At 38.4% G+C, this 21934-nt stretch overlaps 1 protein-coding gene across 3 annotated transcripts in view; it reads left to right on the plus strand.

The window, feature by feature from the left end:
* THUMPD2 (THUMP domain containing 2) overlaps positions 1 to 21934 on the plus strand; it is a 69221-nt gene that overhangs the window by 36068 nt on the left and 11219 nt on the right. For all 3 annotated transcript variants that reach the window (XM_023555306.2, XM_003416119.4, XM_023555307.2), the window contains exon 9: positions 17557 to 17665. In XM_023555306.2, the coding sequence (XP_023411074.1) occupies positions 17557 to 17665 (109 nt within the window). The remainder of the gene's footprint in view (positions 1 to 17556; positions 17666 to 21934) is intronic.

Genomic DNA, 21934 nt, shown 5'->3' on the forward strand with positions numbered 1-21934 from the left:
AGAAGGGATGGGATCCAGTGCACAAGTGGCAGGCCCTTCACTCCTAGTGACAGGGAAGGCAGAGTGGATGAGAACAGATGCAGGCAGGCTGGTCACTGTGGTGGGTGGGAATTCGTATAAAACATAAGGCGTCAGGTAAGAATAATATGCATCTATAATTATGTCCTTAGGATAGAGCCCCAAAGAAGAAGTGTAGGTCCACACATGTATACCTTTACCTCCAGAAAAGCTGTAATAGTTCACACCAAACCAGCAGTGGACATTACTGCTTATTTTCTAAACCTTTGTTTACTGGATATTATCATTTTTAAAACTCTTTGCAAACTTGATAGATGACATATTATTGTTTAAATTTACCTTTCTTTGATGACTAGTGAGATAAAATGTTTTTTACATTAGGCTATTTGTATATTTTTCTTTTATGAATTGTTTTTAGCATAACTTTCTAGAGGAAAGAGTAAAACATGTATTTTAAGCCTGTTTCATCATCACAACCCTCTAATATAAAATTTCCACCTGGAGAAAACTGTATGTCTTGCTAACATGGGGACCAGTATTAACCATTTGATCACCCGTCATTGTATATCTCTACTTGATTGTCGTCGTTAGGTGCCATCGAGTCAGTTTTTGACTCATAGTGATGCCACGTAATAGAGTAGAGCTGCCCCAGAGGGTTTTCTAGGCTGTAATCTTGACAGGAGCAGATCTCCATGTCTTTCTTCAGTGGAGCCACTGTGTGAATTCGAACCACCAACCTTTTGATTAACAGCTGAGTGTTTAATCGTTGCACCACAAGGGCTCCTTATCTCTACTTCAGAGGTGGATATTCTAGCTAGATAAAAGTGTTCGTTTTCTTCATTAATTTATTTTTACCTATTAGTTGGCAAAGAGCACCTCTTTTATTTCTTAGGGAATGAAGGAGAATAACAAATGGCACGTTGTGTTGGCAGCCAGCCAGGAGGAGAAACCACAGCAACATGTACCTGCGTTGGAATAGGAAATGCTGGGGGCTTAATGTTAGGACCCAAATTCGTCCCTTGTTTTTCGGCATTCTCAATCACCTTGGAGGAGATGCCGTCAGAAGAGTTGCAGAGTGGTAGTGGTGGTGTGTGTGCACACTTACACGTGTACACATGCACACACAGGGAAGGGAGCAGTGCATGTTATTTTGTTTCACACCAAAAACTGCTGCTTTTTAAAGAATTTTATGTTACTGAAAAAAAGAAATCAAAAGAGAAAAGAACTCTAATATAACAAACACAATTTAGAATGATGACAGCCATGAGTCCTCTGTGCAACCTTGACAGCTTTGAGGATTTCACACCTTTTTGCTGTAGTTTTTTTTTAGTTAAGACCACACGTGTGTGTTAGGGTCAAACAGTCCTGAGTACAAATCCTGGCCCCACCATGGCTTAGTCACTGTGTGACCTTCAGCAAAACGCTGAACCTCTCTGTATTTTCTCATCTATAATGTGAAGACAATAACACCTACTTCGTAGAGCTGCAATGAGGAATTATTACATACTCATAGAGTACACTGCTGACACATACCCTGAAATAAAGACCTTTATAGATGTTACTCACGTCTAGGAAGTTAGGAAGACTCTGGATCATGATTTATGTTTCTGCAGAATCACTGTCTTCACTCTCTTGGCATGCTTTAATGCCTTATTTGTTATTTCTACTTTTTTAGTAGTATTTATTTTATTTAATGACTCTCTGCTAGTATAAGATGATCACATTTACCATACAGAACAGAAATTACATGTGTTTATTCCTAAGTTTTAATATCATAAAAATTTGGAGTCAAATGAACGTTACGTTACAACCTATCTTAAGGAATAACAATCATTGATTAGGCTTTTTTTTTTTTTAATCTAGATATATTTTAAATCTTAGTATAAAATGGGGAGCTGTTATATGTTCAGATTTGAGCAAAAGAAGCATATCTGATTTAATTTATGATGAAATTACAGACTGGAAAAAGGGAATCTTTCCACTCCTTCCAGTTCCACATCCTGTAGCACATGTATGTGTTTATGCAGTGATTTGATGAACCACAGCATCATGGTAAAAAATAATGTTCTTCCTAAATAAACCTATGGGGCAGACTTGTTCTTGGGATTTGACACGGTGCCCATATAATGCCCAGTTACATTCAGACAAGCTGTAAAATACTCAACTTTTTTTTTTTTTAGATATGCACAGAATAACTGAACTGCAAACTATCGTGATAAAGGTGGTTGAGTACAAAAAGAAAAAATAACTTCCGCGTGGCAGTAAACACTTTCTTGCTTGTCCATCAGCAGTTAGGCTTAGTTTTAATATGTCAGCGCCTTCAGAGACCTATCAGCCAAAGTGTCCTATGATGCTGCTAAACTTTTTTATAATCAAGTTGGCCAATTGTAGTTGCCTTCTGTTCGGAATTTGTTGGAAATCTGTAATCGAAGGATTCAACAAATGGAACACCAAAAAACTTTACCTTTTGAATTTTTTGGTGAATTGCAGTTATTGAAAACAAAGCTTGCAGCAGGAAGATGTCAACATCTATCCCTTAAAAAAAAAAAAGGAAAAGCTGAACAAATTAAATGGTGAGAGCCCAGTAATACACAAAATTTAATTCTGAAATTCTGTAAATATACTTTAGATATTTCACGGGAAGAATCGCAATGGCTCTTTTTTAATTGCATAAGTCAAAGTCCTCATAGTAGTCTTCAAGGCGCTAGATGATCTGACCCTCCTATTCAAACCAAAACCAAACCCATTGCCATCAAGTTGATTCTGCCTCATAGTGACTCTATAGGACAGAGTTAGAACTGCCCCAAGTTTCCAAGGCTGTAATCTTTATGGAAGCACACTGCCACATCTTTCTTCCAAGGAGCAACTGGTGGGTTCGAACCACAGACCTTTCAGTTAGCAGCCAAGCTCTTAAACGTGGTGCCACCAGGCCTCCTTCTAACCGTTCTACCAAAAAAAAAAAAAAAAACCCACTGTTGTTGAGTCTGCCCCATAGGGTTTCCAAGAAACGCCTGGTGGATTTGAATTGCCATCCTTTTGGTTAACAGCCATATCTCTTAACCACTGCACCACCAAGGTTTCCAGCCCTCCTACAGCCATGCATTATTCACTACCTCTTTAACCTTATCTCCTCCCCTTCTCCCCCTCACTCTACACCAGCTACATCTGCCTCCCTGCTATTCCTCAGACACATCACAACTCCTGCCTTGGGGCTTTCGTACTAGCATTATCTTCTGCCTGGAACACCCTTCTGTCACCTTTAAATATTCGTTCAAATCTCACATAAAAATCTCACATTCTCAGTGAGGCCTGGCCTGTTTAAAAATGCAAAACATTAATGTCCCCATCCTCTGTACTTCCCAGCTTTACCTGGGTAGTGCAGATGGTTTGCACTTGACTACTAATCTAAAGGTTGGTGGTTTGAACACACCCAGCAGTGCTACAAAAAAAAAGTAGAGAAAGCCAAGGCAAGTGAACAGTGGTGAGGATTGAATCCGTTTCATTATAGAACTAATTCAAAAGAACTACAGGAATTATGGCTCCAGGGCAGAATATGATGCTGTAAACCTGGGCAGTGAACAGAAATTACAAAACACAGGAAGTACAAGGAAAGGAAATAGAAGGGTAGTCCCAATTTTATAAAAATAGTCTACCTAGTATTTTGTCTAAATATAGACATAAAAAGATACTTTGAAGACCCTTAAACACTTACTGGTAAAATATTTTAGGGCCATAGTCCTGAGCTTTAAGCAATTCTTACCCATTTTTCTCCTGGAAAGAGGGAGAAGTAGGGCATTCTTTTGTTGTTGTTCAAAACACACTAAACCAAAAAAAGCCCAAAGCCATTGCTGTCAAGTCAATTCCGACTCCTAGGGACACTATAGGACAGAGTAGAACTGCCCCGTAGAGTTTGCAAGAAGCGAATGGTGGATTCGAACTGCTGACCTTTTGGTAGCAGTGAGCTCTTAACCACTGCACCACCAGAGCTCCTCAAAACACACTAGTATTTTAAAACAAATATTTTTTCATGTCCTTGAGTCATCCTGCACAGGGGTAAAAAAGTGATTTTTATTTATTTGCTTTGAGCTACATGTTTATATTTCAGAATCTTATCTCCTTAGTTACAAGCAAACTCTTTGTTCACAGGCAGATCAAAACATTTAATAATTTAAAAGATTTTACTGTGTGCCCAATTTTATGAATCAGGTGCTCATTATTTTAGGGGCCTCTGCATCAGAAACTCAGAAATTGGGGCCAACAACCTGTGTTTAACAAGCCTCTTCAGTTGATTCTGATACATACTAAATAAGTCTGAAGTGGGACCAAGAATTTGCATTTCTAACAAATTCCCAGGTAATGCTAATGTTGCTGGTCTGGGGATCACACTTTGAGAACCACTGCTAGAGAAAGGGAGAGTAGGAAAGACTCCCATCTAGAAGTGGTTACCTTGCCTTAGCATTCAAGAAGCTGTGAGAAGAAAATGCTGTGTTCTACAGAGCTGCTTTGGTGGGTATGACCACTGTTCTCCACCTGTCTGTCATCTCCCTGTAGATGTTACAGAGGACTTTATAAATAATAACAACAGGAGGCAGAGCCAAGATGGTGGAATAGACAGACGCTTCCAGCAAGCCCCCTTTACAACAAAGACCCGAAAAAACAAGTGAAACGAGTGTATCTGTGACACACTGGGAGCCCTGAGCTTCAAAGGCAAGCTTAGAAAACAAACTGAGGGGCAGGGGGAGGAAGAGACCGTTCAGAAGCGGAGAGGAGTTACCGGACCTGAATCATGGGGAGCCCTCAGGTACCATTCCTGGAGAAGCGGCGGTGGCGGGCTGGTACTAGCATTTGGCTGCAGTTTGCTCACGGAGAAGCAGCCAGCTGCACAGCCTACTTGCACCTCCAGAACCAGAGAAAGACAGCGCTCTCAGCAAAAGCTACGCACTTGGGTATATTTTACTGTGCCCCCCCCACCCCCAAGATGGCTTCAGTGGCTGAATTCCCTGGGCCTGAAATAGGCCCTGTTGAGCACCTAGAGCCATCCTTCTGGCCTTGGGGAAGGAAAAACTTTGCAATTGGGGGAAAAGATAATTTGCTAGGTCCATTAACCAGGGGAGCTCAGGAAAGAAGCGGCTTCTGTCCAGGCATAAATGGTCCATGGACTTTGAGCACCTTTCCCTTCTGCATGGACCTGTGTGGGCCTATTTTGGGAGAATAGGCCCTTGTTGGCAGGCTCCAGCCATTTCAGCTGTGCGGTGGAGAGGTGGGTGTTTGATGTTTGACATTGCTTTGCCTATTAAACAAGGTCCTCACCTACCCACATCAGGGACCTAAGGACTGGTAGCTCCACTCAGGTCACCCAGCCACCCACAACAGGGGTCCAGAGATAACTGGTACCTCCCAATCCTTACCACCAAAAACACTGGGTGCCCATGGTCCCTCTGCGGAACCCACCCACCTGCACACCATAGGGAACAGGGATGCGCTTTCCTCAGAGACACTTGAGGGGTCGGTTCTCAGCCCCCTGCCTTGTTTAGAACGTGACCTCCTGCTGCAATCAGATACTGGTATATACACCAATCACCCCTGCCCCGCTAAGACTGTAGGACAGAGCCCGTACCACACACTTGATGATCAGCTACCTGGAAACCTAAGCTGAATTCATACAAGAAAACTGAATGGACTTCTAGAGTACCTGATAACACCTCTAGCCATCTGGTGACAGGATGTCAGAGATCCAGAGGCAAAAGTAATCAAGCTGGCTCACTCAAGCAGCCCATAAGGGTATACCAAAACCAAGCAAAGCAAGAAACTACAACACAGTAAGCAAGCATAAACTAATACAATAACTTATAGATGGCTTGAGACAACAGTCAATATCAAGTCACATGAAGAAACAGACCATGATCACCTCAACAGGCTCTTAAAACAAAGAATCCAGGGATCTTCTAGATGAAAGTGCATTCCTGGAATTACCAGAGCCAGAATACAAAAGGTTAATATGCAGAACCCTTCAAGACATCAGGAAGGAAATGAGACAATACTCAGAACAAGCCAAGGAACACACAGATAAAGCAATTGAAGAAATTGGAAAGATTATTCAGGAACATAATGAAAAATTTAATAAGCTGGAAAAATCCATAAACAGACAGCAATCAGAAATTCAGAAGATTAACAATAAAATTACAGAAGCAGACAACTCAGTAGAAACTCAGAGGAGCAGAATTGAGCAAGTAGTAGCTAGAATTTCTGAACTTAAAGATAAATTTCTTGGCACTAATATATTTGAAGAAAAATCAGATAAAAGAATTTAAAAAAATGAAGAAACCTTAAAAATCATGTGGGATTCTATCAAGAGAAATAACCTACGAGTGATTGGAGTACTAAAACAGAGGGATAACAGAAAATAGAGAGAAAATTGTTGAAGATTTGTTGGCAGAAAACTTCCCTGATATTGTGAAAGATGAGAAGATATCTACCCAAAATGCTCGTCGAACTCCACATAAGGTAGACATTAAAAGAAAGTCACCAAGACATATAATAATCAAACTTGCCAAAACCAAAGATCAAGAGAGAATTATAAGAGCAGCAAGGGATAAAGGAAAAGTCACCTACAGAGGAGACCCAATAAGAATAAGCTCGGACTACTCGGCAGAAACCATGCAGGCAAGAAAGCAATGGGATAACATATTTAAAAAATTGAAGGAAAAAAATTGCCTGCCAAGAATCATATATCCATCAAAACTGTCTCTTAAATATGAAGGTGAAATTAAGACATTTCCAGATAAACACAAGTTTAGGAAATTCGTAAAAACCAAACGAAAACTACAAGAAATACTGAAGGGAGTTCCTTGGTTAGAAAATCAATAATATCAGGTATCAACCCAAGACTAGAACACTGGGCAGAGCAACCAGAAGTCAACCCAGACAGGGAAATCCAAAAAAAAAAAAAAGGAAGATTATATACATATGTATATATATATATATTTTATATATATAAAGCCCCAAACAGGGTAACAGTGATGTTATTATATAAAAGAAGACAACATTAAAATAATAAATACGGACTAAGAAATGTAATCATACACCTTCCATATGGAGAGGAAGATACGGCAATACAAAGAAATAAAAGTTAGATTTAAATTTAGAAAAATACAGGTAAATAATAAGGTAACCACAAAGGAAACAAACTATCCTACTCATCAAAATAAAATTCAAGAAAAAAATAGAGACTCACCAGAAACAAAATCAACAACAACAAATATGAGGAAAGAACAACATATAAAGATAATCTACTCAACACATAAAATTAAGTGGGAAAAAGAAACTGTCAGCAACACACAAAAAAAGACAGCACTAAATTCATACCTATCCATAATTACCCTGAATGTAAATGGACTAAATGCACCAATAAAGAGACAGAGAGTGGCAGAATGGATTAAAAAACAAGATGTGTCTATATGCTGCCTACAAGAGAAACACCTTAGACTTAGAGACACAAACAAACTAAAACTCTCAAAGGATGGAAAAAAATACATCAGGCAAACAACAATCAAAAAAGAGCAGGAGTGGCAATATTAATTTCTGACAAAATAGACTTTCAAGTTAAATCCATCAGAAAGGATAAGGAAGGACACTATATAATGACTAAAGGGACAATACACCAAGAAGCTGCAACCATGTAAATATTTATGCAGCCAATGACAGGGCTGCAAGATACATAAAACAAACTCTATCAGCACTGAAAAGTGAGATAGAGAGCTCCACAATAATAGTAGGAGACTTCAACACACCACTTCTGGTGAAGGACAGGAAATCCAGAAAGAAGCTCAATAAAGACACAGAAGATCTAATTGCTGCAATTAACCAACTTGACCTCATAGACTTATACAGAACACTCCACCCAACAGCAACCAAGTATACTTTCTTTTCTAGTGCACATGGAACATTCTCTAGAATAGACCACATATTAGGTCATAAAGCAAGCCTTTGCAGAATCCAAAACATTGAAATATTACAAAGCATCTTCTTTGACCATAAGGCCATAAAGGTGGAAATCAATAACAGGAAAAGCAGGGAAGAGAAATCAAACACTTGGAAACTGAACAATACCCTGCTCAAAAATGACTGGGTTATACAAGACATTAAGGCTGGAATAAAGAAATTCATAGAATCCAATGAGAATGAAAACACTTCCTATCAGAACCTTTGGGACACAGCAAAAGCAGTGCTCAGAGCCCAATTTATATCAATAAATGCACACATCCAAAAAGAAGAAAGGGCCAAAATCAAAGAACTATGCCTACAACTTGAACAAATAGAGAGCAACAAAAGAAACGCACAGGCACTAGAAGAAAACAAATAATAACAATGAGAGCTGAACTAAATGAAATAGAAAACCGAAAAACAATTGAAAGAATTAACAAGACCAAAAGCTGGTTTTTTGAAAAAATCAACAAAATTGAGAAACCACTGGCCAAACTGACAAAAACAGGAGAGGAAGCAAATAACCCGAATAAGAAATGAGATGGAAGATATTACAACAGACCCAACTGAAATTAAAAGGATCATATCAGGTTACTATGAAAAATTGTACTCAAACAAATTTGAAAACCTAGAAGAAATGGGTGAACTCCTAGAAACACATTACCTACCTAAAGTAACACAAACAGAGGTAGAACAACTAAATAGACCCATAACAAAAGAAGAGATTGAAAAGGTAATCAAAAAACTCTCAAGAAAAAAAAAAAAAAAGTCCTGGTCTGGATGGCTTCACTGCAGAATTCTACCAAACTTTCAGAGAAGAGTTAACACCACTACTACTGAAGGTATTTCAGAGCATAGAAAAGGAAGGAATACTACCAAACTCATTCTATGAAGCCACCATATCCCTGATACCAAAACCACGTAAAGACACCACAAGAAAATTATAGACCTATATCCCTCATGAATGTAGATGCAAAAATCCTCAACAAAATTCTAGCCAATAGAATTCAACAACATATCAAAAAAATAATTCACCATGACCAAGAGGGATTCATACCAGGTAGGCAGAGATGGTTCAACATTAGAAAAATAATGTAATCCAGCACATAAATAAAACAAAAGACAAGAATCACATGATTTTATCAATTGATGCAGAAAAGGCATTTGACAAAGTTCAACACCCATTCATGATAAAAACTCTCAGCAAAATAGGAATAGAAGGAAAATTTCTCAGCATAATAAAGTGCATTTATACGAAACCAACAGCCAACATCACCCTAAATGGAGAGAGCCTGAAAGCATTCCCATTGAGATTGGGAACCAGACAAGGACGCCCTTTATCACCACTTTTACTCAACATTGTGCTGGAGGTCCTAGCCAGAGCAATTAGGCTAGATAAAGAAATAAAGGGCATCCAGATTGGCAAGGAAGGAGTAAAATTATCTCTATTTGCAGGTGACATGATCTTATACACAGAAAACCCTGAGGATCCTCAACAAAAGTACTGAAACTAATAGAAGAGTTCAGCAGAGTATTGGGATACAAGATAAACATACAAAAATCAGTTGGATTCCTCTACACCAACAAAAAGACCATCAAAGAGGAAATCACCAAATCAATACCATTTACAGTAGCCCCCAGGAAGATAAAATACTCAGGAATAAATCCTACCAGAGATGTAAAAGGCTTATACAAAGAAAACTACAGTACACTTCTGCAAGAAACCAAAAGAGACTTACATAAGTGGAAGAACATACCTTGCTCGTGGATAGGGAGACTTAACATTTATAAAAATGTCTATTCTACCAAAAGCAATCTGTACATTTAATGCAATTCCGATCCAAATCCCAATGACATTCTTCAGTGAGATGAAGAAATAAATCAACTTCATACGGAAGGGAAAGAGGCCCTGGATATATAAGGCATTACTGAAAAAGAAGAACAAAGTGGGAGGCCTTACTTTACCTGATTTTAGAACCTATTATACCACCACAGTCGTCAAAACAGCCTGGTACTGGTACAACAACAGATACATAGACCAATGGAACAGAATTGAGAATCCAGACATAAATCCATCCACATATGAGCAGTTGATATTTGACAAAGGCCCCAAAACAGTTAAACGGGGAAGACAGTCTTTTTAACAAATGGTGCTGGCATAACTGGGTATCCATCTGCAAAAAAATGAAACAAGACCCATACCTTACTCCATGCACAAAAATGAGCTCAAAATGAATCAAAGACCTAAATATAAAATCTAAAACGATAAAGATCATGGAAGAAAAAATAGGGACAATGCTAGGAGCCCTAATACATGGAATAAACAGTATGTGAAACATTATTAAGAAGAAGAAAAACTAGATAACTGGGAGCTCCTAAAAATCAAACACCTATGCTCATCCAAAGACTTCACCAAAAGATTAAAAAGACTACCTACAGACTGGGAAAAAGTTTTTAGCTATGACATTTCCGATCAGCACTTGATGTCTAAAATCTACATGATACTGCAAAAACTCAACTACAAAAAGACAACCCAATTAAAAAATGGGAAAAAATATGAATAGACACTTCACTAAAGAGGACATTCAGGCAGCTAACAGATACATGAGGAAATGCTCACAATCATTAGCCATTAGAGAAATGCAAATCAAAACTGCAATGAGATTTCATCTCACTCCAGCAAGGGTGGCATTAATCCAGAAAACACAAAACAATAAATGTTGGAGAGGCTGTGGAGAGATTGGAACACTTGTACACTGCTGGTGGGAATGTAAAATGGTACAACCACTTTGGAAATCGATTTGGTGCTTTCTTAAAAAGCTAGAAATAGAACTACCATACGATCCAGTAATCCCACTCCTCAGAATACACCCTAGAGAAATAAGAGCGTTTACACAAACAGATATATGCACACCCATGTTTATTGCAGCACTGTTTACAATAGCAAAAAGATGGAAGCAACCCAAGTGCCCATCAACGGATGAATGGATAAATAAATTATGGTATATTCACACGATGGAATACTACGCATCTATAAAGAACAGTGAGGAATCTGTGAAACATTTCATAGCATGGAGGAACCTGGAAGGCATTATGCTGAGTGAAATTAGCCAGTTGCAAAAGGACAAATATTGTATAAGACCACTATTATAAGAACTTGAGAAATAGTTTAAACTGAGAAGAAAACATTCTTTTGTGGTTACGAGAGGGGAGAGGGAGGAAGGGTGGGAAAAGGCGTATTAGATAAGAACTACTTTAGGTGAAGGGAAAGACAGCACACAATACAGGGGAGGTCAGCACAATTGGACTAAACCAAAAGCAAAGAAGTTTCCTGAATAAACTGACTGCTTCGAAGGCCAGTGTAGCAGGGGCAGGGTTTTGGGGATCATGGTTTCAGAGGACATCTCAGTCAATTGGCATAATAAAATCTGTTAAGAAAACATTCTGCATCCCACTTTGAACGGTGGCATCTGGGGTCTTAAATGCTGGCAGGCAGCCATCTAAGATGCATCAATTGGTCTCAACCCACCTGGATCAAAGGAGAATGAAGAACACCAAGGACACAAGGTAATTATGAGCCCAAGAGACAGAAAGGGCCACATGAACCAGAAACTACATCGTCCTGAGACCAGAAGAACTAGATGGTGCCCGGCCACAACCGATGACTGCCCTGACAGGGAACAGGACAGAGAACCCCTGAGGGAGCAGGAGAGCAGTGGCATGCGGAACCCAAATTCTCATAAAAAGACCAGACTTAATGGTCTGACTGAGGCTAGAGCAACCCCGGTGGTCATGGCCCCCAGGCCTTCTGTTGGCCCAGAACAGGAACCATTCCTGAAGCCAACTCTTCAGACATGGATTGAACTGGACAATGGGTTGGAGAGTGATGCTGTGAGGAGTGAGCTTCTTGGATCAGGTGGACACTTGAGACTATGTTGGCATGTCCTGCCTGGAGGGGAGATGAGAGGGCAGAGGGGGTTAGAAGCTGGTGAAATGGACACGAAGAAAAAGAGTGGAGGGAGAGAGTGGGCTGTCTCATTTTAGGGAGAGAGTATTTGGGAGTATGTAGCAAGATGTGTATAAGTTTTTATTTTTATTTTTAGCAAGATGTATATAAGTTTTTGTGTGAGAGACTGACTTGATTTGTAAACTTTAACTTAAAGCACAATAAAAATTATTTTAAAAACTCAAAAAATAAATAATAACCACAGTAATAAAAAAAAAAAACCTAGTGCCGTCGAGTCAATTCCGACTCATAGCGACCCTATAGGACAGAGTAGAACTGTCCCGTAGAGTTTCCAAGGAGCGCCTGGTGGATTTGAACTGATGACCCTTTGTTTAGCAGCTGTAGCACTTAATCACTACAGGGTTTCAACACAGTAATAGCTAACATTTACTGAGTGCTCACTATGTGGTAGGCACTGTGCTAAATGCTGTCCATATATTACCTCATTTATTAACTTCTGAGGTAGGTACTGTTACTCCACTTTATGGATGAGGAAGCTAAAGCAGTAATTTCTCAAAGTCCCATAGCTAGTAAGTGGCAGAGCCAAGCTCAAACTGCCTGACACCAGAGCCTGCATTCTGAGTCAACGTGAACAAAAGCTTACCTTATGCTCTATTGGAAGATGGCGCTTCTTAGAACTTTTTGAAAAAAATTATTTTTTTCTACTTTTTTTTTGTTGTACTTTAGATGAAGGTTTTCAGAACAAATCAGTTTTTCGTTAAACAGTTAGTATACATATTGTTTTATGACTTTGGTTAACAGCCCCACAACATGTCAGCACTCTACCTTCTCAACCTTGAGTTCCTTATTACTAGCTTTCCTCTTCCCTCCTGCCTTCTAGTCCTTGCCCCTGGGCCAGTATGCCCCTTTAGTCACATTTTGTTTTTTGGGCCTGTCCAATATCTGGCTAAAGAGTAAACCTCAGGAGTGAATTCATTACCAAGGTGAAAGGGTGTCCAGAGACTATAGTCTCAGGGTTTCTCCAGTCTCTGTCATCCAGCTAGCCTGGTCTTTCTTTTTGAGTTAGAATTTTGTTCTATATTTTTCTCCAGCTCTGTCCAGGACTCCCTGTTGTGATCCCTGTCATAGCAGTCATTGGTGGTAGCCGGGCACCATCTAGTTCTACTGTGCTCAGTCTGGTGGAGGCCATGGTAGATGTGGTGCATTAGTCCTTTGGACTAATCTTTCCTTTGTATCTTTAGTTTTTTTTATTCTTCCTTGCTCCCTGAGGGGTGAGACCAGTGGAGAATCCTAGAGGGTTGTCCACAGGCTTTTAAGACCCGAGATGCTACTCACCAAAGTAGAATGTAGAACATTTTCTTTATAAACTGTGTTATGCTAATTGAGCTAGATGTCCCTGAGACCATGGTCCCCATAGCCTCAGCCCAGCAATTCGGTCCCTCAGAGAGTTTGGGTATGTCTGTGGAGTTTCCATGACCTTGCCTTGTACAAGTTGTGCTGGCTTCTCCAATATTGTGTACTGTCTTACCCTTCACCAAAGTTAGAACTTAACTATTGTCTATTTAGTGTTTTTCCATCCCCATCCCTGCCCTCCCTTGTAACCATCAAAGATTGTTTCTTTTTGTTTGTAAGCCTTTTCATGAGTTTTCACAGTAATGGTCTCATACACTATTTATCCTTTTGTGATTGACTATTTCACTCAGCATAATGTCCTTCAGTTTCATCCATGTTATGAAATGCTTCACAGATTCATCATTGTTCTTTATCCTTGCATAATACTGCATTGTGTGTTTGTACCACAGTTTGATTATCCATTCATCTGTTGCTGGACATCTAGGTTGTTTCCATCTTTTTGCTTTCGTGAACAGTGCTGCAGTGAACGTGGGTGTGCATATGTCTATTCATGTGACAACTCTTATTTCTCTAGGATATATTCCTAGGAGTGGGATTGCTGGATCATATGGTATTTCTATTTCTAGCTTTCTAAGGAAGTGCCATATCATTTTCCAGAATGGTTGTATCATTTTGCATTCCCACCAGCAGTGCATGAGAGTTCCAGTCTCCCACAGCCTCTCCATCTCCAACATTTGTTATTTCCTGGTTTTTTTATTTGTGCCAGTAATGCCGCAGTATAATGCCGCGGTGAGATGGTGTATTTTCCTCTACTTTTATGTGAAGTGTTCATTCTTCCAACTTCTAAAATTATTTACAGTGGCTCAGCAAATTATGCAGTATAGATTAGGAGAGTTGCAGGTAAAAAAAAATGGAGACCAACTAGAAGAAAAAATTGTTACCAGACCAGGACAAACTTGGTGTTATATTGCCTGGTAGCTCATTCATGTGGTGATACATATTTTGTGTTGTAAGGCAAAAGAAAGATGTGGCATTAAACTCCAGTAAATTTACTACATGGTTCCATGTACTACATGGTGTGTGTGTATATATATATATATGTATATGTATATATAAAACATCTGATAAACATAATTGCTTTCAGCGTCTAGTGTGTTTGTTCAGTGTCTTCAATAGCTTTGTGAAGAGCATAGAAGTATTATTCAAACAGGTGTGTCTTATATAAACTCCCTAAAACTAATGAGTAAAAAAAAAAATGAGTACATTAACTTAAAACATAACTTGGGAAAAAAAAGTATTTTTGTCTAGGTTTAAAAGAATATTATCCTGGGTTTTTTTTTTTTTTTTTCCCCTATTAACCTACTCTTATTTTTTTCTACTAAACTCAGACAAGAGAACTTGGAGAAATCTAGGAAGTAGTAGACTTCACTTTCTCAGATAACAAAGAGTTTTTTGTTTTTTTTTTAATTTCCTGCCAACAAAAATTTATATGGTATTTAGTTTCTCTTAGTAAATATTCTTTAAATTTTATTACATTTCTATAAAATCAGAGGCTACTCAAAATGAAAATTAAGACATCTTCTACCTATGAATATTTAACTTAATTTAGACAAAGGGTGAGAAAATAAGTGGAAAGTGGAAGTGTATTCCGAAAAGGTAGACACTAAGATTGTGTCTGTTACCTTATTATGATAATCTGATTTCTGAGAAGCATATGCTAAGATGAGGAAGAAATTTAGATCCGATAATCAGACATTCATGGAATTTTGTTTAGTGGTAATATTCATTCTGTCGATTATTAATTATGTAGCCTTTTCTCTGGTCTTAGAACATGCATACATGTTCCTAACCTGTCGGAGTCCCCCTTAAAAATGTAATGTTGTAGAAAATAATTTTATTTTATTTTATTTTATTTTATTTTATTTTATTTTATTTATTTATTTTTTTTTAATGTGAAAAACAAACATTACATAATGTGATATTAAGATAAGAATGACAACAAACCTCTGGTCAGAAATAATGCAGCCAAAAGACAGCACAAGAAAACCTTTCTCCCAAAGCCCCCTTTTCAGAGAAAGATTAGACAGGCATATAAAACAAAAAATAACACATGTGAAGAACATGCTTCTTAGTTCAATCAAATATGTGATACCAAATGGGCAGCTCCTGCCTGAAAGACAAGAAGGCAGGAAGGAATAGGAAATGGACAAATGCACACAGGGAACCTGGGGTGGGAAGTGGGAGCATGATGTCACATTGTGGGGATTGCCACCAAATTCACAAAACAATATGTGTATAAATTTTTGAATGAGAAATTAACTTTAGCCGTAAACTTTTACCTAAACACAATTAAAAAAAAAAAGTCTAAGAATGTCAGGAATAAGAAAAAAAATACTGAAAATGATAATATAATAAATATAAAAATACATACAGAAAAAATATTTTCAAAAACAAATAATACTTTCTTAGACTTTTTTTTAGACTACAAAAGCTAAAACAATTCATCAGTAACAGACCAGAACTATAAGAAATGTTAAAAGAACTTATTCAGACGGAGAGCAACTATGTTGTTGTTGTTAGGTGCTGTCAAGTCAGTTCCGACTCATAGTGGACCAGTGTACACCAGAAGGAAAGAGTCTGGTCCTGAGCCATCCTCACAATCGTTGCTATGTTCGAGCCCATTGTTGCAGGCAGTATGTCAATCTATCTCACTGAGGGTCTTCCTCTTTTTTTCCTGACACTCTACCAAGCGTGATGTCTTTCTCCAGGGACTAGGCCTTCCTGATAACATGTGCGAAGTACCTGAGATGAAGTCACCATTCCTGTTTCTAAGTGACTTTCTGGCTGTACCTCTTATAAGACAGACTTGTCCATTCCTCTGGCAGTCCGTAGTATGTATAGTTGATATTCTTTGCCAACTCCGTAATTCAAAGACATCAATTCTTTTCTGTCTTCCTTACTCATACGTAGCCCAGCTTTTGCATGCATATGAGGTGATTGAAAGTACCATGGCTTCCGTCAGGCACACCTTAGTTCTCAAAGTGACACTTGCTTTTTAACATTTTAAAGAAGTCTTTTTGCAGTGGATTTGCCCTATGCAATATGTAATTTGGTTTCTTGACTGCTGCTTCCATGGGTGTTAATTGTGGATCCAAGCAAAATGAAATCTTGGACAACATCAGTCATTTCTCCATTTGTCATCATGTTGCTTATTGGTTCAGTTGTAAGGATTTTTGTTTTCTTTATGTTGAGGTGTAATCGGTATTGCGGGCTATAGGCTTTGATCTTCATCAGTAAGTGCTTCAAGTCCTTTTCACTTTCTGCAAGTAAGATTGTGTCATCTGCGTAAAGCAGGTTTTTAATGAGTCTTCAGCCAATACTGATGCCCTGTTCTTCATATAGTCCAGTTTCTTGGATTATTTGCTCAGTGTACAAACTGAATAAAAATGGTGAAAGGGTACAACCCTGACACACACCTTTCCTGACTTTAAAACAGGCAGCATCCCCTTGTTCTGTTCAAATAATTGCCTCTTGGTCTATGTACGGGTTCCAGGTTCCAAATGAGCACAGTTAAGTGTTCTGGAATTCCTATTCTTTGCAATATTATACATAATTTGATATTATCCACATATATTATTTAAAACCAAACATTTAGTTTTCAAGGATCTCACAATGTGTGGGGAAATTGGTATGTCTTACTTTTCTTCATAATAGCTTTTACTAAAAGTCATTATAGTATATATTTTCTTATTAATAATCTCCACTCCATGGAATAAAAGCTACATGAACTCAGGGACTTTTTGTGAATTTTTCTTTTTGTTGTGTTTGCAGAATCCTGAATGGTATCTGATGTAATGTTGTAGAAAATAATTTTATAAAAGGTTTTTCTAGATATCTTAATACATTTCTTCCTAGATATGGCAGCTTTCTATTCAGGTAATATGTTTAGAGAATTGGATTTTCTGATTAATTAAAAATTCTGCTCAACTTGTGTCATATTTTATCATACTTGAAAAAAACAATTTTCAAAGAACAGAATTCAGTAACTGAACCATCTTAATCTTTAGTGATTTAGAAAGTATTTCAGGATCTCGTTGATTCCTTAGAAACACTATTAACAACACTAAGTTTTATTTACTATGCAAAAATAATTCTTTGTACTTCAGTTTTCTCATTATTTGGATTGTACATATTTGAAGTTGCTGTAATAGAATGCTTTGATTTGTATATTTCAGAATTGCCATTGCCTTCAGAAAGTGTCAATATTATTATTTCTGACATTCCATTTGGGAAGAAGTTTAAGTTAGGAAAAGACATCAAAAGCATTTTACAAGAAATGGAAAGGTAAGATGTAGAACATATTTCCATAATTTTTGAACCACTGAGCATTTGACCGGAATATACCATAGCTCTTCAATCAAGGTTTGATTACGTTATAGTAATTTCCCAGAGATTTTGAAGCTTGATTTTCTAAAAGTTTCAAATCAGAAGTTTATAATTGAAATGATAATTCCTGATCATCTTACACTGTAAGTTTTCTTCAGAAAAGAAACATTGTTTTTTATTAGTGGCTGAAATTTGAATACCTACTGTGCTTTAGTCACTGTGCTACATAATTTACATATTTAGTTCAAATCCTCACAAAACCCCTGTCTGGTATGTGTTATCCCCCACCTTTTACAGATGAGGAAACTAAGGCCCAGAAAGATGAACTTTCTCAAGATCCACAGCTACTTAACAACAGAACAGAATTTATATAAGGAGCAGTCAGCAATGCAGAGTGATACCACCTTCATTATTGGTCATGAAATGAAAAGGCATCAGTGTTAACTCATGTTATGGTTTTTCATGTCTACCTAAGGGAATATAACTTAGTGAAAGTATCTCTCTCAGAGGTTCCACCAGTGAGACCTGGGTAGATATTTTTCTGATTATCTAAGTTGATAGATCCTAAAATATCTACAGGAATGAATGGCTATGAATAAGTGATCAGTTCATATTGAATTGTCTCAGCTGGGCATATGACAGAGCAGGGGAACATATGTGGTCAAGAGCCTGCTGTATAAATCATGTGTTGCCAGTTGAAAGAATGAGCTATGTGTTTTGAGTGGAGACAATGCAGTATCAAGGCTGACATTCTGTAAGGAAAATTAAAGTTTGAGGTGAATTTTGAACCCAGCTAAGAGCCTCTCACCTCCAGTTTGTGAGTCGTGTGCTCCACACCTGTTTTTGGATAGTCTTTTTTTTTTAAGCAACTTCCTCTGTTACGCAGTTACCCAATTTTTGATGTATAACCTGAGACTTCTCTGTCTGAGCAGCACCTGTAAGTCAGACCTTTCGTAACACTTACACGCCATTTGGACCCACATCACGTTCCTCGCGAGCACATTTTGCAACCCTGGCTTCATACTAAAATAATTTTGGGAACTTTAAAAAAAATACTGATGCCTGCCTATTCACCGCATCTTGTCTTCCCCCTACCCTACCCCTGCCCTGATTTAATTGATCTGGGAGGGACCTGGCTGTCTGTATTTCTTAAAAGCTTCCAAGGTGATTCTGTTGTGCAGCAGGGTTAATAACCACAGCCTTCAAGCCCAACTAGGGAATTCATCACCCGTACTAACAAGCCAACTCATAGTAAGATACTTGCATTTAAGCTGGGACTTTTCAGAGAAATAATGGCTTAACCTAAACAAAAATCTAATGCTGCATATTTTAGACATGCCCACAAGTCAGTGAAAGGCAGTATTTTGAGTAGATAGCCCTTTCAGCACTAGTAAAATTATACCAGCTTGCCTTTCTCTGGGCTGGTTTTGGTTTTGATTCTTTGCTAATTGAAAATTCCAATGGAATGCTGCAAAGTTCCTGAGAGCACATACTCATCTGTGCCGAAAAATTTGGAAGACAGCTACCTGGCCAACTGACTGGAAGAGATCCATATACATGTTGTCATAGATTGAATTATGTCCCCCCAAAAATGTGTTTATCAATTTGACTGGGCCATGATTCCCGTATTGTGTGCTTTTCCTATATGTTGTAAATCCTGCCTCTGTGATGTTAATGAGGGAGGATAGGTAGCGGTTGTATTAGTGAGGCAGGACTCAGTCTACAAGATTGGATTGTGTTTTGAGGCAATCTCTTGAGATAAAAGAGAGAAGTGAACAGAGAGACAAGGGGACCTCATACCACCAAGAAAGCAGTGCCAGGAGCAAAGCACATCCTTTGGACCTGGGGTCCCTGCACATAGAAGCTCCTAGTCTAGGGGAAGATTGATGAGAAGGCCAACAGAGAGAGAAATCCTTCCCCTGGAGCTGACACCCTGAATTTGGAATTTTAGCCCCCTTTTTACTGTGAGGAAACAAATCTTTCTGTTAAAGCCATCCACTTGTGGTATTTCTGTTATAGCAGCACTAGATAACTAAGATACATGCCCATTCCAAAGAAGAGCAATCCAACAGAAGACAGAAATTATTGAACAATATCAATGTCGCACTCAAGTAAAATTCCGCTGAAGATAATTCAAAAATGGCTGCAGCAGTACATCGACAGGAACTGCCAGAAATTCAAGCCCGATTCAGAAGAAAATATGTAACAAAGGATATCATTGCTGATAAAACATGGATCTTGACTAAAAGCAGAGAATTCCAGAAAGATGTTTATCTGTTTTATTGACTATGCGAAGGCATTCAACGGTATGGATCATAACCAATTACGGATAACATGGCAAAGAATGGAAACTTCAGAACGCTTAATTGTGCTCATGTGGAACGTGTGCATTGACCAAGAGGAAGTTATTCAAACAGAACAAGGGGATACTGTTTGATTTAAAGTCAGGAAAGGTGCACATCAGGTTGTACCCTTTCACCATACTTATTTAATCTATGTGATGAGCAAATAATCCAAGAAGCTGGACTGTATGAAAAAGAGCGTAGCATCAGGATTGGAGGAAGACTCATTAACAACCTGCAGTGTGCCGATGACACAACCTTGCTTGCTAAAAGCAAAGAGGACTTGAAGCACTTACTGTTGAAGAGCAAAGACTGTAGCCTTCAGTATGGATTAGACCTAAAACGAAAATCCTCACAACTAGACCAATAAACAATATCACGATGAATGGAAAAAAGATTAAAGTTGTCAAGAAATTTATTTTACTTGGATCCACCATCAGTGCCCATGGAAAAAGCAAGAAATCAAACGATGTATTGCATTTGGCAAATCTGTTGCAAAAGACCTCTCTACAGTGTTAAAAAGCAATGGTGTCACACTTTGAGAACTAAGGTGCACCTGACACAGTCCAAGGTATTTTCAATTGCCTCGTATGCGTATGAAAGCTGGGCAATGAATAAGGAAGACCGAAGAATTGATGCATTTGAATTATAGTGTTGCTGAAAAATGTTGAATATACCATGGACTACCAAAAGAACGAATAAATCTGTCTTGGAAGAAGTACAGCCAGAATGCTCCTTATAAACGAGGATGTCAAGACTTCATCTCACGTACTTTGGGCAAGTTATCAGGAGGAACCAATCCCTGAAGAAGGATATCATGCTTAGTAGAGTATCATCAAGAAAGAGGGAGACCCTCAAAGAGATGGATTGACACAATGGCTGCAGCAGTGGGTTCACACATAGCAATGATTGTGAGGATGGCGCAGGATGGGCAGCATCTCATTCTCTTGTACATGGGGTTGACTATGAGTCCTATCCAACTCCACAGCACCTAACAACAGTTGAAAATGAGACAGTAGTAAATATGATTGCCCTCACATTGTGGCAGATTTAAATATTCACCTGAGAATCAGGAAGGTATTTAAGATAGCAAGTATAATTCGAGTTGACTTTAATAGAATCAGTTCAAAGTGTATGTATTTGATTAAGGAAATTTTTTTTTTCCTCTGTGACCAAGCATTCATGCCACTTGTCCCTAACCTTTGTGGTTTGACTTTTGGCTTTAGGTTTGAAGTTTCTACGGCAATGTGACAAAATATAGTGGTTAACAGCGCAGGCTTTGGAGTAAACCTGTTCATAATGTTAAAAAAAAGATTTCCACAAGATTAAATTTGTGTACCAACTCATAAGCTCTCTTTGCAATTCATGAATTGGAGTTGGGGGGAGCATCTGGTCAGGAAGTCAGACAAGAGCTCCGACAGCCAAGTGGAAGAGACCAGAGTTATACGGGCAAAGTGGTGTAAGAACAAAGAAATAATGCTAGGCAAAAAGTGATTGATTAGTTTTACATTTCATAACATGGAGGAATCTGGAAGGCATTATGCTGAGTGAAATTAGTCAGTTGCAAAAGGACAAATATTGTGGGAGACCACTATTATAAGAACTCAAGAGATAGTTTAAACACAGAAGAAAATATTCTTTGATGGTTACAGGGTAGGGAGGGAGGGAAGGAGAGGAGTATTCACTAATTAGATGGTAGACAAGAACTATTCTAGGTGAAGGGAAAAACAACACACTATAGGAGAGGTCGGCACAATTGGACTAAACCAAAAGCAAGGAAGTTTCCTGAATAAACTGAATGCTTTGAAGGCCAGAGTACCAGGGGCAGGGGTCTGAGGACCATGGTTTCAGGGGACATCTAGGTCAACTGGCATAATAAAATCTA

The sequence above is a fragment of the Loxodonta africana genome, chromosome 26 (genome assembly GCF_030014295.1).
Source record: "Loxodonta africana isolate mLoxAfr1 chromosome 26, mLoxAfr1.hap2, whole genome shotgun sequence".
NCBI lineage: Eukaryota > Metazoa > Chordata > Mammalia > Proboscidea > Elephantidae > Loxodonta > Loxodonta africana.